This window comes from Aspergillus steynii (assembly GCF_002849105.1).
Source record: "Aspergillus steynii IBT 23096 chromosome Unknown P170scaffold_3, whole genome shotgun sequence".
Taxonomy (NCBI): Eukaryota; Fungi; Ascomycota; class Eurotiomycetes; order Eurotiales; family Aspergillaceae; genus Aspergillus; species Aspergillus steynii.
In genome coordinates this window covers 3786986-3802044 of record NW_020194400.1, presented here as the reverse complement: position 1 = coordinate 3802044, position 15059 = coordinate 3786986, and the positions used below count along the sequence as shown (strand labels likewise).

Genomic DNA, 15059 nt, shown 5'->3' with positions numbered 1-15059 from the left:
CGGGAGTGGCGCTTGGCGGGCGGCCGAAAACAGCAAATCAGCGGGATCCCGTGACTGGCAATCCCACCTCCGACATCAACACTTTTTTCCCCTCCTTCACCTCTTCCCCGGCTGGTATCTCTCTTGACCATCCTAGCCTCCGTGCTTTCTCTACTGCTTTCCGGGTCTTCCCCTCCCCGACAAATCATCGAGCTTCGATTCTTCGTTCCTCTCCTGTTCTCCACTTTTATTTCCTTTTTCCCTTCTATTTTTCTTCTACTACCCCCCCGTTGTGGGCGCTTTGTTTTCACCCCTCAGTGTCCCAAGCAACCATGGCGGAGCGCTACATCCCCGAACATCGTCGCACTCAGTACAAGGCCAGGAACCAGTTTCGGCCTGATGAGCTTCGTCGTCGTCGTGAGGAACAACAGGTCGAGATTCGAAAGCAGAAAAGAGATGAGAACTTGGCCAAGCGTCGTGGTATTCAGACCCGGGATGGCGGAATTGGTGTAGGAGGTGGCATGGCCGCTGCTGAAAGCGACGACGAGGCCAGTGCTATCGAAAGCGAGGTACGTGCTACTATTGCCTTCAGCTTTGTGTCTTGATATTATTCTGGTTCATTTGATGTTTTTTGTCTTGTTGTTTTTTCTTTGTTCCACCCCGTCACCACAGGCGGCTTTGTTTTTCTTCATTTTTCTTAGTCCTGTTTTTTTTTTTTTTGCCCTGCGCTCTTATTTGGCGCCCGTCAACGAACTTTTCACTGCCCTCTTGCTATCCTACGATACACCAGACCATTCTATCACTTTTGCTACAGCTTTTGTACCCAATTATTGGAATTAATATGGCTAACAAATCATTTTCTAGCTTAACGTGGAATTGCCCGAGATGGTCAAGGGTGTTTTCTCCGAGCAAATCGAATCGCAAATCCAAGCTACGACCAAATTCAGGAAGCTGCTCTCCAAGGAGCGCAACCCTCCCATCGAGCGCGTCATCGAGACCGGCGTTGTCAGCCGCTTCGTCGAGTTCCTCCGATCCCCCCACACTCTGGTTCAGTTCGAAGCCGCCTGGGCTTTGACCAACATTGCCTCCGGATCTGCTCAACAGACTCAGGTGGTCATCGAGGCTGGTGCTGTGCCGATCTTCTGCGAGCTTTTGTCCAGCCCCGAGCCCGATGTTCGTGAGCAAGCCGTCTGGGCTCTGGGTAACATTGCTGGTGACAGCCCTCAATGCCGTGACTTCGTGCTGAACGCCGGTGCCCTCCGTCCCCTTCTTAACCTGATCAACGATGGCCGGAAGCTGAGCATGCTTCGCAATGCCACGTGGACCCTGAGCAACTTCTGCCGTGGCAAGACGCCGCAGCCCGATTGGAATACGGTATGTATTGATCCCAACAGATTGGGGAAAACTATCGCCGATCCCCATTTTAGATCAAACTAACAATCTACTAGATTGCTCCCGCTCTTCCTGTCCTCGCCAAACTTATCTATATGCTTGACGATGAAGTCTTGATCGATGCCTGCTGGGCTATCTCGTACTTGTCTGATGGCGCCAACGACAAGATCCAGGCCGTCATTGAGGCCGGTATCCCTCGTCGATTGGTGGAGCTTCTCATGCATGCCTCCACTTCGGTCCAGACCCCTGCTCTCCGATCGGTTGGAAACATCGTGACTGGTGACGATGTTCAGACCCAAGTGATCATCAACTGTGGTTCTCTCCCGGCTCTCTTGTCTCTTCTGAGCTCTACCAAGGACGGCATCCGGAAAGAGGCTTGCTGGACTATCTCCAACGTTACCGCCGGTAACTCCAGCCAGATCCAGGCCGTTGTTGACGCTGGCATCATCCCCCCTCTGATCAACTTGCTTGCCAACGGTGACTTCAAGACTCGCAAGGAAGCTTGCTGGGCTATCTCCAACGCTACTTCCGGTGGTCTGCAGAAGCCCGAGCAGATCCGCTACCTTGTCTCGCAGGGATGCATCAAGCCTCTCTGTGACCTCCTTGCCTGCCCTGACAACAAGATCATCCAGGTCGCTCTGGATGGTTTGGAGAACATTCTCAAGGTTGGCGACATGGACAAGGAGACCGCGCAGTCCGGCGACGCTCGCGTCAACCGTTACGCCCTGTTCATCGAAGAGGCCGGTGGTATGGAGAAGATCCACGACTGCCAGAACAACGCCAACGAGGAGATCTACATGAAGGCCTACAACATCATTGAGAAGTACTTCTCGGACGAGGACGAGGCCGGTGGAGATGTCGACGAGCTTGCTCCTCAGCAGACGCAGACCGGATTCTCTCTGGGCACCAACCAGCAACAACCTGGTGGGTTCACCTTCGCCAACGGCGGTGACTCCATGGATATGTAAAAGTCGAATATTATTTGCAAATCAGTTATGACGCTCAAGTTGTCACCGATCCTGCCTGCTAGATCTTCCCGTGGCGTCTTTTAATGTTGCCATGTCCAAAAAGAAAAAGAAACGAATTCTGCCTACGTTCCTGGAGACATTAAACCCCGAGTTTCTTTTTGCCGTTTGAGCAATCCCCCTCCCCTTCCCCTAACCTGTCGCTTTCGGCCCTATTTTCCTTTTCTTGTGTTATGATTTCCCGGATTTTGATAGTTCACGATAAACAAGATTCACCGTCATGTATCCCCTCCCCCCACTTTCTATATCTCCCTCGCAATGTCCATTCCGTAGCATCCCATACACAGGCGTAACTGTTTGTTCATTCGGTTTTTCTTCTTTTTCCTTAATCTTCTTTCACCTTTTGTTTACCTTTGATTACCCAATCAGACTATTTCCTTTGGACGTGTCTCTTCTAACCCCCGGGCCCATGTGGACAGAAATCAAGTTTCTCCACCAGACCCTTGGGCCAGATTTAGTGGACGTTAGGAGAGACAGGTTGTCTTTGTTCCACGATGGATAGTTCTGATAGCCAGAAAATGCCAACCCCCTGTTTCTCTGATTCTCTGTTTCTACAACCCCGTAAACCTTAGACTTGCCGTCGTACCCGAACTTGGATACGTTACATCAATCAATCCTACGTTGCACAAATGACACGGAGACCAGATATTATTGTCGAGGGTGGTTCTGGTGAGAGGGAAAGAAACCTAAGAATATATACAGTGAATAAATAGGGTTACATACATCGCACTTGATACCCATCGCCACAGGTTTTTACATCCGAGGACAAAGGGGATAATAAAACTGAGGAATAACGAAAGAAAAAGAAGAGAAAGAAGAAAAAAAAAAAGTGGAATTATTGCAAGAACACCCTCACAATAGATAAATTGAGGTTATCTGAACCCATAGCGAATCCAGAGCAATCACGTCATGACAAAGCGAAGAGAAGAGGGGAAAAGGAAAAGAAAAAGTGAAAGAAACATAAGATATGAAATGAAAAAATACCACTTAATTGTCAAATAAAATACCACTGCTTTGCTTTAAAAAAAAAAAAAAAAAAGAGAGAAAAGGAGAACCGCATGCCGATCTGAACGTCAAAGAAAATAGAAATATGGGTTAAAAAGACGAGTTTAGTCGCCCATGATTTCATCCTCATCTGGATCGGGGGCTGCGTGGTTTGGCGCCTCCTCGTCGTCATCGGGATCAATGATATCATCCTCGATGAGGCCTCTGGCTCGTAGATCTTCGTCGTCGTCGTCTTCAATTGGAGAATGTTCACGCTCATCTTCATCCTCATCCTCATCATCCACCCTTTCGGCTGACTTGTGGTCATTCGCACGCTTGTTGTTGGCAGCGGGCTGAGTCTTGGGCGCATTCTTCGGAGCCGCTTGCTTCGGTTTGGACGGAGCGCTCCGAGCGCCTCGAGATCTGGGCTCCGCGAGGAAAGAGACCACCTCGCGGTAGTTGGGACCTAGGCGAGACTTGCGTCTCAAGAGTGCCTTTTTCAATTTGCCCTGTTGGTCGCCAGAGGCATCGACAATGCGTCCTACGATGGCGAGGACAAGTTTGCCGGTAAGTTCACACAGGCGTTGTTCAGCGATGATGCTGGATCGCAAGGCCTCGCTGACCGCGCCTTCATCATCTGAGTCAATTTCGTCTTCATCGTCTGAAGGCTCCCTCTCCACGTCAGAATCCGAACCCGGTTCCTCGGCGTCGGTGTGCTTCAAAACTGATTTGCGCAGTTTGGCATATTTACGCTCTGCTGCGGTGTGAATCTTGATAATGAGTGCTTGGGTATTCGAGTCGATTTCATGCACCAAGCTCTGGGTCTGTAGAATGACATCTTCATCGTTGCTGGCAGTTTGTCCTGCATGGCGAAGAGTGCCGAACAAGGTTTGCAGATCCAGAAGGGTTGTAATAGCAGCAAAACGGATGTCGTCCAAATCTGAACGCTCCTTCATGATAGCAACAAGGGTAGATACGAATGCCTCGCGACTCTTGGTTAAAGCTTCGAAGTAAGCCGTATTGAAAGCCGCCTTCCCGGCACTCAGTGATGCTCTCAAAGACTGTACCTTCCACATAAAGTAGAAGAGCAGCGTCCGGAGACTGCTGATAACAAGCTCAGATTCTGTGCTGGCCAAATCCTCGTCTTGTTCATCTTCACGAAGGCCACGCTCTGCCAAATGCATGAGGGTGTTGAAAGGCGCTTCTGATCCCTCTTTGTTTTTGCCTTTTGATCGAGAAGGCGATGTTTCTAAGACATGTGTGCAGTCGGTGACGCTAGCAAGATTGGAAATTCTCGACACAGTATTAGTGAGCTCATTAAGGGTTGCGGAAGGTATTGAGCTGCCCTTAGCAGCCTCGGCCTTCTGCGAAAGCGTGCTGAGCGTCTCCACGATACCATCCCACAGCTCTTGCACTTTGTTCTCCAGCGCTTCTCGCATATCATCAGAGCTTTTGGCATGGAGAAATGCCACACTAGCCTCGGCCAAGACATCCTGGTCAGAATGAGTAAGGAATTGTTTATTAATGTCATTCAGCAATGTCATGTAGGCAGTGGCATCTTTCTGCATATCCTGGATCTTATCAAGATCCACCAAATGTTCTAGTCGCAGGACAGCAGATGCCGCTTCGGGGATAGAGCCGAACTTGTTCAGCAGCTGGGGAATGATTTGTGCAAGACTATGAGCGATCTCTTCTTGTAGTTCCGGGATTTTGTCGGTCAGTGCCTTGACTTTTCGACCTCGCTTGTCAATGTCGGACTTGGCCACTTCGAGGACTCGCAACTTCACAGAGCAGCACAACATCTCCAAAAGAATCACTTCCTGTCCTTCTTCCATTTTGTATAGGTTTTTAACGACAGTCGCAGTATCATCCTCGCTAGGCTCATCTTCAATTTGAGAATGGTCGTAGAGGAGGTATCCGGCGAGAGATTGCCATTGTGAGAGTTCTTTGAAGTGAGGGTAAACTGCCTCGGTAGCAAGAACGAATCGTGAGTCCACGGAGGTTCCGGAAAGCGCATCTCTGGATGCGGTAACGGGGCGATCGGGATTCAACTCGTTTTCTTGTTCGTCATACGCTTGGAGCATGTCGGTCAGGCACTTGTATTTGATCCAGGAACGTTTAGGTGACTCGAAATCGTCTTCATCCTCATCGCCAAACACCTCGTTAAGTTCTTCACCGACCTCTTCGATGGTGGACTCGAATGCGTCCTCGACATTGGCGACAAAGAAACGACCAGCTGACTTTCTGACCTTTGGTTCTAAATCGAAGATTAGTCTCCCAACAGTGTCAATGTCCTCTGGTTTGATGAGGCCGGCATCCCGAATCACATCAACTAATACAATTGCCGAGGCACGAACTTCGACATCAGTATCGTGGGCAGCCATCTCTACGACTCGTGGACGAAATCGGTCATTGAATGTGCGCAGAACCGCCATGTTATCCTTGTTCTCATACAGGGGGCGAAGCTCTTCGACCACAACGCCGCGGTTATGGGCGACGGGATCGGATAGAATCCAGCCAAAGTATCGGAGGAACTGGCCTTCAAAGAAGTAGTCTCGATATGTTCGCATCCAATGGCCCAGACTAATCATACATAAGGCGCGAATAGTCGGGTCCACATCGCGATAACGATGAACAAAGAAGATATTGACGCCATCTTTGAGGATATCATCGACAAGTTCCAACTTCTTGTCGCCTTCCTGAACAGCCGATTGGATGGCCTCAACTCTTCCTTTGTTCACCGACTTTTTCCTCTTCTCGCTCTCAAGTTGTTTGCGGGAGGTAGAAATCGACGTCATGAGCTCCTGAGCAATATCACAAAGGGTATTCATGACTTTTAGGACGATGACGATTGCCGTGTGTCGGAAAGGCCGGCAGGTTGAGTTGGAAATGGCGGCCAGCCATATCTGGATGTTTTCGTAGAGGTTTGGGTCCTTATACAAGGTGGAAGAATGGTGCAGAGTGAGTATTAACGTGCTGAAAAAGTCTTCGAGAACCGCTTTGAAATTTCGGAAAGTCCGCGACTTCGAGATAAGAGGGTAGTCGGAGAAACCAAGCGTATGGTACTGATTTGACACGTCGGCCACACGATGCGGTGCATGATCAATTTCTGTTATATCCTCGTTCACTACTTCGATATCGGATCCGGCACACCGGATCACGAAATTCACCATCTCGCGCATGGCAGAGACCTGGTCGTTCTGATAAGATTTAAGCCAATCTGCAGCAGTGGTATCCGCATTGCGACCTTTGCCAAAAACCTCGGCTATTTTAACGGTGTCAGTCGACGTGCATTCTTCCTTGACACTGAAAACATGATGGGGAAAGCATACCGTAGAGGCCTTTTTCTCCGGCAGCCAGACTTGGTCTGATCACCGGTTTTCGCAGGCGTGAAGCAGGCTTCTTTCCGTTGGTGGTAGCCGGGCGAAAAGCCAACTGGCTCCCAATGCCATTGCTTGCTACCTTTGGTTTCTTCGAGCTCCGGGACTTAGGTTTGGTTTTGGTCCCGGAGGATGCTTTCTTGGACGCGGCCTTGCGCGCAGCACGCTTCTTCTCTCTGAGTTCTTCTGCGTCGGGCTCCTCATCGTTGGACTCGCCACTTTCGGATTCCGACGCGTCTTCGGCTTCGTCTTCGTTATCATCATCGCCGGGGGTGTTACGCTTGCGCTTGGCGCCACTTGGGGTGGCATCTTCATTGGCGCCGTAGCTCTGCGAGAATAATTCCGGCTTGCGCGTCGCTCGGCCGGACTTTCTTCTGTCTGTTCGAGGGGTGGAGGCTTCCTGCGTGGCCCCGGGTTGCGGGCTCGAGGGGCGCGAATCAGTTTCCATTTCGGGCGGATATCTCAAGCACTATATGGATTCCAATCGGATTAGTGACCTTGGACGCTTGCAGACAGTCTTCAATCGGGGTGACGAGACGCCAGGAGTAGATCGTACTTGAACGTGGGGAAACTCTGGTTATCGGGCGTCAACGCGACGTCAGGTTTCGCAAGAGTCAGTCTTCTGCGCGCGTCCTGCAGGTTCACGCGATCGGGCGGGACGAGGGGGGAGGCGAAAAAAAAAAAGCACGAGCGATAAGTTAACCGAATACAATGGCGAACGGGTGCATTGAGGATGGGGTTGGGGGGGAGGTCGAGAGTGGGACTCGAGCAATCGGGATGAGGGGAGTTGAACGTTGAACAGTTCTGGCGTCGGCGGACAAACGACGCGCGCCTGGGGGCCTTGGTGCCTGGCGATGACGGGAGCGCGGCGGCTGCCTCAGGCCGCAACACCCCCCAAAGCGGACGGGTAAAAATACCGAGTCATACGGCGTATGCGGAATACCAGAATACCAAATGACGAAACACGCGGCGTGGCTTGGCGGCCAGGCGGGGGCGGCAGCTGACCGGCGCAACCCTAGGATGGCAGCCCTGATCTGCAGCGGAGGAGAAACGATGCCGTAATGGAAACCACCAGCTTCTCCATCGCGGTTGCACGTCCGACTCGTGTTCAGCGCATCCGTGGAAGGCCAAGACTGCGTCGTTTACAGATTCTTCAAACCCCGCTTCGACCTGATGATCCGCGAGGCTTAGGAAGCCTGTCAATTGGACGAACCCGCCGCAGCTTGTTGCCCCGGACAGGACCTAGACTTTGACGCCTAAAAAAAGGAAGGGAAAAAAAACTTCCCATGACGCCATTCAACATCGATCCCCGGTCTCCAGATCATGTCTTAAATGTCCACATTTCTGGACCCTCTTCTCCCTCTCTCTCTTTCCGTTCCTACCTTCTCCATATAAAGGGATCGTCTTCCCCGCAAAAAGTTTCAAAAAATTACATCCAAACCCTGCCTTCACAATGCCAATTAAGTCGCCGTTCGAGTCATCCATCGCGAAGCCCGGTCAAGGCACCGTTGTCCTCTCGCTGCTTCCTCCCTCAAATCCGACCTTAACGACCTTGACCTACAAATACCCCTTGAAGCTCCTCACACGTGCCCCAGGCTATGTCCCGCAATCGTCCGCCCTGTCGTGTCCTACCTCCCGACCCGTTCACCTCTACCTTCTTACCTACGGCGGAGGTCTTCTCCCGGGAGACCACATCGATGTGTCGATCACGCTAGAACCTCAGACGAGACTTGTTGTCACAACTCCCCAGGGGAGCACCAAGATCTTCAAGACGGAACCCAACGCCAGCGTCAAGGGACAACGAGGAACTCCCGCGCATCAATTGTCCGACAAAAGCCGCCAGTCGGTCGACGTGCAAGTCGGCCGTGAGGCCGCCCTCTGCTACCTACCCGACCCGGCCGTCCCTTACAGAGGAAGCCGGTACGAACAAATACAAAAATTCACCGTCGACAGCACCATAACGAAGGAATCCAAGCGAAGCAGTCTCTGCATCCTGGACTGGGTGACACAAGGGCGCAGTTCCCTCGGCGAGAACTGGGATTTCCACCTGTGGCGCGGGAAAAACGAAGTCTGGGCGGCCGATGAGAACGGGAAAAAGAAACTACTGCTGCGCGACTCCCTCATCCTCGATGACGAGGTGGATGAGTTGTGCCTGGAGGACGACAACGAAACGCTCAGTCGCAGTGATCTGATTCGAGAGCGAACACGGCCCCACGGGGTGGTGGGAACGCTGATCTTGTACGGGCCTGTTTTCGAACGGCTTGCCACATTCTTCATGGACCGGTTTACATCACAACCGCGCATCGGCGCTCGCAATTGGTCCTCGTCCAGTCCTGGCGCCGTGGAGTCGACGCCCAACTATGACAGCAAAGTCACTTTCACGGCGGCGCGTGTGCGCGCCGGATTCGTCCTGGTCAAATTTGGAGCAAGCGACTTCGAAACTGCCAAGGATTGGCTAGGCAATATCCTGCGCGAGGAGGGCACGGTTTTCAATGAATTCGGCGAGGAGGCTTTGTTCTGTCTATGAATGAATGCTCCTGTTCTTTTATGCATGTATACCATTTATACCCACTCGTCTCACTCGTCTCCAATTCGGAGATACCATCCAAACTCCCTTTTGACTTTTTTTGACGCAGTGAACAAGAAGAAAGGGGAACGTGAGGATAACAAAAGCTGCATGGTTGAGTTGAGTTTCTCAACCATATGATACCCAAAATCATTTCATTTCGGGCGTTTGATTACTGTGTAACCAGCCACACATATTGCATCAGGATATCATATCATATCACAAGGATCATGAATCATTTTTTCACATTTCATCTAGTCGTAATCCAGCTAGTACTATCTATGTAAGAGCTCAAGGAGTTCTATGGAAGAACGGCTCGCTAAAATAAAAAGAAGAGAGAAAAAGAGCACAAAAGCAAATAAGCAAAAAAAAAGCAAAAAAAAAGAATTCTCTGTAGGGTATTGTCTCGACATAAAACCCCCAACGCCATTCTCGCAAACAGGAATCCCTCCCCTGCAGGAAGGAAGGAAGGGCAAGAAGAAAAAAAAAAGCAAGGGAGAGAGAGAAAAAAAAATAGTGCATAATAAAGAAAAGAGAGGGGAAAAAGGGTCGAATCACAGATCGCCAGGCAAACCGCAACAAGATAGAACGAGTCATTTCACTGCGGCAGAATAATCAACTCCACCAATCGGAGATCCTGGGCCTCCAGTCCTTCTTCGTGGCGCTTTGTAGATCATCAACATTGAGAATGTCCACACCTTCGCGAACCAAGACACTCCAGATATGATTCCTCAAGCTGCGAGGCCAACTCGGCAAACCCCAATATCGAACCTTCAGACCTCGGCGATGAGCGGCCTCAATTTGGGCTCGGATTCGGCTCATTTGGGCCTCACTGAGATGGAAGGACCAAGGGAAGCCGATCGAGTTCTTGAAAGACACCGATGCATAGTAGCTATTTGTGCTATTGAAGGTGTTGGGGCGAATATTTGCAGCCGGAATGCCCGATAAGCCTTGACCGACATTCTCGGTGGAACTCTCCGCCTGCACGGCTTGTTCATGTGCAACATGCTGATCGGGATCTAGAAGCGCATGATCGTCGATGTCGTCATTCTCTGCTAGTTTCTCCAGAGGTGCGTCGAAGAAAATGTCTCGGTGGGCAGTATTGTCCATTACGAGGTTGAAGGGCGTATTTCCCGTACCCACGACGGTAATGGGACCTTCGACCACGTCGGTGCCGTTGAAGTAGCTGAGATAGCCACGCTCGCGCAGAGGAGATAACTGTGCGGCCACGCTCTTCCAAGTTGCCTCCCCATCGGTTTTGAAATCAATCAGAAGGACCAGCGTTTGGGATGGGTCGGTGTCAAAAACTCCCTGTAACGGCTGATCGTTGGCGGGGTGGAATGGTGTCCGAGGATTCTGTCGCTCGAGAATTTCCAGTAGAGGATTGATATACATATTCCTCAGCGTCCGCTTCGGGGCAAGAGACGAGGTGGTGTGGCCGACGTAGAGTTCGTTGTCAAAGAGCCAAACATCGGCTTCAACACCCACGCAACCCGCCTGGAGAGCCGAATACAAAGGTATGGGGCGCCAATAGTCGTTGTGCGAATGGCATCGGGCCGGAACAATGTCCCTCGAAATGTCTGTGGGCCAGTGCGATATCTCAGGACCGACATCCTTCTCCCGGAAGCGCCACCGGTCTATCGCGCGATCAAAGTCGTCCGAAAAGAAGGTCACGACAATGCCACACGCAATCGAGATAAACTGCACAACACCACTAGAGAAGTATAAGTTAAACTGCCGTTGCTTTTGGACCTGGCCAAATATCCAGGAACCCTGGTCCCCCCCTGGGGGGCGAACTCACAGCATGATGAAGAATCCCAGCAAAGGGAATAGAAAACAGCGATTGATCTTGGATCGTTTGGAGAGCTTCCGCGATGGGTATGGGTTGGAGGAAGCGCCCGAGAGCAGTGGACGATCATCATCGATGTCTTTCGTAGCTGATGCAGATGGAGAGGGCGAAGAGAAGGGGGAAAGGGCAGCTAATCCCCGACGCCATAGAGGAGTTTTCCGTCTTTGTTGAATGGGAGCGGCGTCGTTCACGTCGATGCAGAAATCCTGTTTATCGAGGGCGAAACCAGCGCCGATGCGCTCTGAAGACGCCGCGGCGGAGTTGGAGAAATGCGGGGAGCGGGAAGGCATTCTTCAGGCCATGGAAAGCAGTGCGCCTCGTTCTCTTGTTGTTGGCGATCTGGTCGGGGTCTGGATTCAGGGACAGGTTTATAAGAAAGAACCCTGGTTCCTGGGTCAGGGTTTCGTCACCGGCGGGCAACTCTGGATCAACAGTTCTAGTTATTAGTATTCTTCTCCACGGCGTCAACCATGTGCGGCACCGCAGCCCATTATTGGATGGTTCGGCTAAAGAGGCACCTGCAGATCACCCCGAGGGATTATATCATTGTCGGCAGAGCGCGCAAGCTTGCTTGGGTTTACGCGGTGAAAGAGAGAAATGGGACCACGAAGAGAGGAGAAATCCGGCCAAAAAACAAGGACAGAAATAATAATGAGAAACCAGCGTCGTGCGCCGATCCGAGACCGAGATGAGACCCTGGACGGCCGAGCTGGCAGGGTCTCGATCGCTTAGCGCTTCCAGTCAAAGAGAAGAATCTTGTGCAGGTAGGACGAGAACGAGGGGGAAAGCGCATTCCTGGTGCCCCCGAACCTCCGAACGTCCTGGCCGTGTGGCCGATCGTCCGTCGCTATTCATTAATCGCTGCTGCCGAGCGACGACGAGCGATACTCCGTGAACACAGGGTGACCCACGCCGTTGCCACCGTGGATGAGGGGACTCGGCCTCTAGACGAGTATCGGTGTGTGGTTGTGATTCGTCTCATCCGAAGTGCCGCCTGCCGCCGAAAATGTGGAAGCCTGGAATGGTTAACGTTCACTATACCCATACCAACTTGGCTCCCTGCTGTGTCACCCCAAGTCAAAGAAATCAATAGAACCATAAAACGCTGGACCGGTCGGCGATGCAATTAATCCATCAGCCGCCACCGAAGTCAGATGTGCCTGGCGAGTTCCGTCCAGTCATCCTGGTCAATTCTCCCGAGGTTACAGTCGCTTGCCGATGCTATCGCCTCTAGTCTACGGGTGACTTGGAATTCGTCATTCTGATCTCGGGGCTTTGGAGATAGTGTTGGCTTGGCATGCCGAAGGAAGAGGGGAAGCAGCACGGACACTCCTCCGTAGTATCAATTCTCGAGCGAGATCCAGCTCGATAATGAAAGGTGGCTGGGGATGTATTCGGGCCACCAGCTTGATGAGGTTTAGTGGTGGAACGCAACTGAGACAAGGGTCATCCCATTGAGATCACGAGGTGACACCAACTCCTAGGCTTCAGCATAGTAGATCCTGAGTCCGTCAATAATAATGGCTGGTCGTACAGTGTAGGAATCCAAGAGCCCACGATAATGTTCCAGATGGCAATACGGCGGACTATTGGGGTCACTTCCACGCAAACCCCAATCGGGTGTGCCTACCGCTTACTCCACCGCTTTCAAGTCAAGGATTTCAGCTTCCATTGGGTACTTTAATTGCTTACTTGAATTGATCACTCAAATAAGTTGCTCAAATCGCTTAAATAAATCAAAGCTTTATATAAGGGTTGACGACTGAGGCAGCCGGGTAGGTAAGCTTTACCGAAGGTTGCATAGCCTTCTATATAGTAGGTTGGATAGCAGAATTCCTACAAAACCCCTTCAACGTAGGATTGTAGATTACCTACTATTATTATAGCTCCTAGTAAAACAAGCCATCCATTTGAGCGAGTGTTTGAGCTACCTTTGAGTGATTTATTCAAGCAAGTCAAGCAAGTCAAGCAAGTCAAGCGATCAATTCAAGCAATTCATTCAAGCAAATGTAGGAAAAGCATTCTGTTGGCAGAACCCTGCCGACCAGGTCCCGTGACTGCTTATCGCCACGGGAGATAACAAAGTCCTTATCGCCGATAAGATAAGCCTCTGGCCCGAAAAGGAAAAAAGGAAAAACGAAAAACGAAAAAACGGGAAAATCGAGTTTGTCTCCGCCTGCAGACTGCATCTCATCACCAACACCTCCAAAATGCCTCACAAACACAAGAGACGTCAAAATGACTCGAAGTAAGACAATCCTTCTCAATTCCTGGGTATGAACGTCTACTCACAGCCCCCCCCCCGTAGTATCTACGACCTCCCCCCGTCGATGATCGCAAAGCCTCTTCCAACCCGCGACCCCCAAGCCAAATCCAAGAAGAAAGGCAAAGATGCGAAGAAGAACCCCCCTCCGACCCAGCAGTCCGACTACTCGCGCAAATCCGCCGGGGAAGATGACACCCCCAAGGCCTTCCTGCGATTGATGCAGCGCCAGAATGGCGGCGCCCAAACGTCGTCGAAATCGTTGAAATCGTCGAAACCGGAGACTGGCGAAAGCAAGAAACGGAAGCGAGGAAAGACGGAAGACGCCAAACCTGCGCAGAAGAAGTCGGCCGCTGTGAAGACGACGGCAGAGGAGCCGCAGACCCAGAGCGAGTCCCGACCGGCCCCGAAGATCCTGCCCGGGGAGAGATTGTCGGATTTCGCGGCCCGTGTGGATCGGGAATTACCGATCTCTGCGATGCAAAAGTCCAGCAAACCGGCTGCGTCGAACATCCCGGGACTGAAGGAGGAACACCGGTTGACCAAACACGAAAAGCATCTGCTGCGGCTTCAAAAGCAGTGGCGCGAGGACGACGTGGCGATCAAAGAGCGCGAGGCCGCCGAGCGGGAGGAGCGGCAAGAGGAAATGGAAGACCAACTACGGCTGTGGAATGAATGGGATCTCGAGGCTGGAAAGGGCAGGGCTAAGAAGAAGGGCGGTTCTGCCAAGAGGAAGAAGACCGGTGACGGCGACGCTGCTGCTGATGATCCGGACCCCTGGGCAAAGCTGGCCAAGCGCGAGCGCATGAAGAAGGCGAATCCCTTCGAGGTTGCTGAGGCTCCGCCGACATTAACGAAACCGAAGGCGCTTTTCAAGGTTCGAGGCGGTGCCAAAATTGATGTCGCGAACGTCCCGACTGCTGCAGGAAGTTTAAGAACGAGAGAAGAGCTTGCAGGCGAGAGAAGAAGCATCGTGGAGCAATACCGGAAGTTGATGGCGGAGAAGCGGCAATGATTGATCAACTAGGAGCAGCAGAGCTTGCATGACTAATTCTATACTCCTTTTGACGCGCTTAAAGAAATAGGGTATACAGTTGGCGCGGTTTAAGAATCAATTAAGACGCGCTACCTTATCCGGTGTACTGGCGGGAATCGTGCTGGCATTACAGCTCGCAGCAGAACACCCCCTGCTCCAGGGAACCCTTTACAGTAATAGATCCTGGAAATTTAATATAAAACACTGGTAACATATAAAGGGCTGTCCCCGGCAGAACGGAATATTTTCTTTCAAGCCTATACAGGTAAGATAGAGCCAAATATATGGCTTTATAAGGTAAGATAAGTGGACTCGAAAACATGCCCGAGATGCCGAGATAGCCCAGAGACATTACGCCATATTCTAATCCTCTATTCTAAATATAACCAACTCCGTAAATCAATATAGGGGGACTAACTAAAGAGAGATCTCCAGGAGGCACTTACTAAGAAAAAGCATACAACTATAAAAGGCAGCTTGCTCCCTACTTAGAACAGGCTACCTAAGATATCTACTATCCCTAAAGCCGATTAAGGACCTGACCTTCAGGGCAGAGGCGGAAAGAAACAATTATAATAACAGTTT

General features: G+C 51.3%; 6 protein-coding genes across 6 annotated transcripts; 4 read left to right on the top strand and 2 right to left on the bottom strand.

Moving 5' to 3' along the window:
* Positions 1-311: 311 nt before the first annotated feature.
* On the top strand, positions 312-2339 carry P170DRAFT_425395 (karyopherin alpha; the record flags this gene model as incomplete). The annotated part of the gene is made up of 3 exons (XM_024847631.1): positions 312-548; positions 844-1353; positions 1428-2339. 3 exons carry the CDS (start codon positions 312-314, stop codon positions 2337-2339), a joined length of 1659 nt encoding a protein of 552 aa, XP_024706429.1.
* A 139-nt stretch (positions 2340-2478) lies between these two features.
* Positions 2479-3016, top strand: P170DRAFT_160617 (uncharacterized protein). The gene has a single exon (XM_024842568.1). The coding sequence runs from the start codon at positions 2617-2619 to the stop codon at positions 2896-2898; it is 282 nt and encodes a 93-aa protein (XP_024706428.1). The 5' UTR covers positions 2479-2616; the 3' UTR covers positions 2899-3016.
* Positions 3017-3505: 489 nt separating this feature from the next.
* Positions 3506-7524, bottom strand: P170DRAFT_406748 (cohesin subunit IRR1; the record flags this gene model as incomplete). The annotated part of the gene is made up of 3 exons (XM_024846645.1): positions 7317-7524; positions 6713-7229; positions 3506-6645 (listed from the first exon to the last, which is right to left on the bottom strand). The coding sequence occupies exons 2-3, from the start codon at positions 7206-7208 to the stop codon at positions 3506-3508; spliced, it is 3636 nt and encodes a 1211-aa protein (XP_024706427.1). The 5' UTR covers positions 7209-7229; positions 7317-7524.
* Positions 7525-7841: 317 nt separating this feature from the next.
* Positions 7842-9546, top strand: P170DRAFT_436198 (urease accessory protein UreD). Its single transcript, XM_024849109.1, has one exon. It carries the CDS (start codon positions 8214-8216, stop codon positions 9285-9287), a length of 1074 nt encoding a protein of 357 aa, XP_024706426.1. The 5' UTR covers positions 7842-8213; the 3' UTR covers positions 9288-9546.
* Positions 9547-9941: 395 nt separating this feature from the next.
* Positions 9942-11465, bottom strand: P170DRAFT_474669 (uncharacterized protein; the record flags this gene model as incomplete). The annotated part of the gene is made up of 2 exons (XM_024853170.1): positions 9942-11040; positions 11128-11465. The coding sequence occupies 2 exons, from the start codon at positions 11463-11465 to the stop codon at positions 9942-9944; spliced, it is 1437 nt and encodes a 478-aa protein (XP_024706425.1).
* A 1871-nt stretch (positions 11466-13336) lies between these two features.
* P170DRAFT_406739 (uncharacterized protein) lies at positions 13337-14586 on the top strand. Its single transcript, XM_024846644.1, has 2 exons — positions 13337-13423; positions 13484-14586. The coding sequence occupies exons 1-2, from the start codon at positions 13386-13388 to the stop codon at positions 14451-14453; spliced, it is 1008 nt and encodes a 335-aa protein (XP_024706424.1). The 5' UTR covers positions 13337-13385; the 3' UTR covers positions 14454-14586.
* The last annotated feature ends 473 nt before the right edge of the window (positions 14587-15059 follow it).

Excerpts from the sequence above, each read along its gene's own strand:
- P170DRAFT_160617 (XM_024842568.1), top strand. The coding sequence starts at position 2,617 with ATGTATCCCCTCCCCCCACTTTCTATATCTCCCTCGCAATGTCCATTC.
- P170DRAFT_436198 (XM_024849109.1), top strand. The coding sequence starts at position 8,214 with ATGCCAATTAAGTCGCCGTTCGAGTCATCCATCGCGAAGCCCGGTCAA.
- P170DRAFT_406739 (XM_024846644.1), top strand. The coding sequence starts at position 13,386 with ATGCCTCACAAACACAAGAGACGTCAAAATGACTCGAA. Across the intron at positions 13,424-13,483 it reads AGACGTCAAAATGACTCGAA|TATCTACGACCTCCCCCCGT; the intron begins GTAAGACAATCC and ends CCCCCCCCGTAG.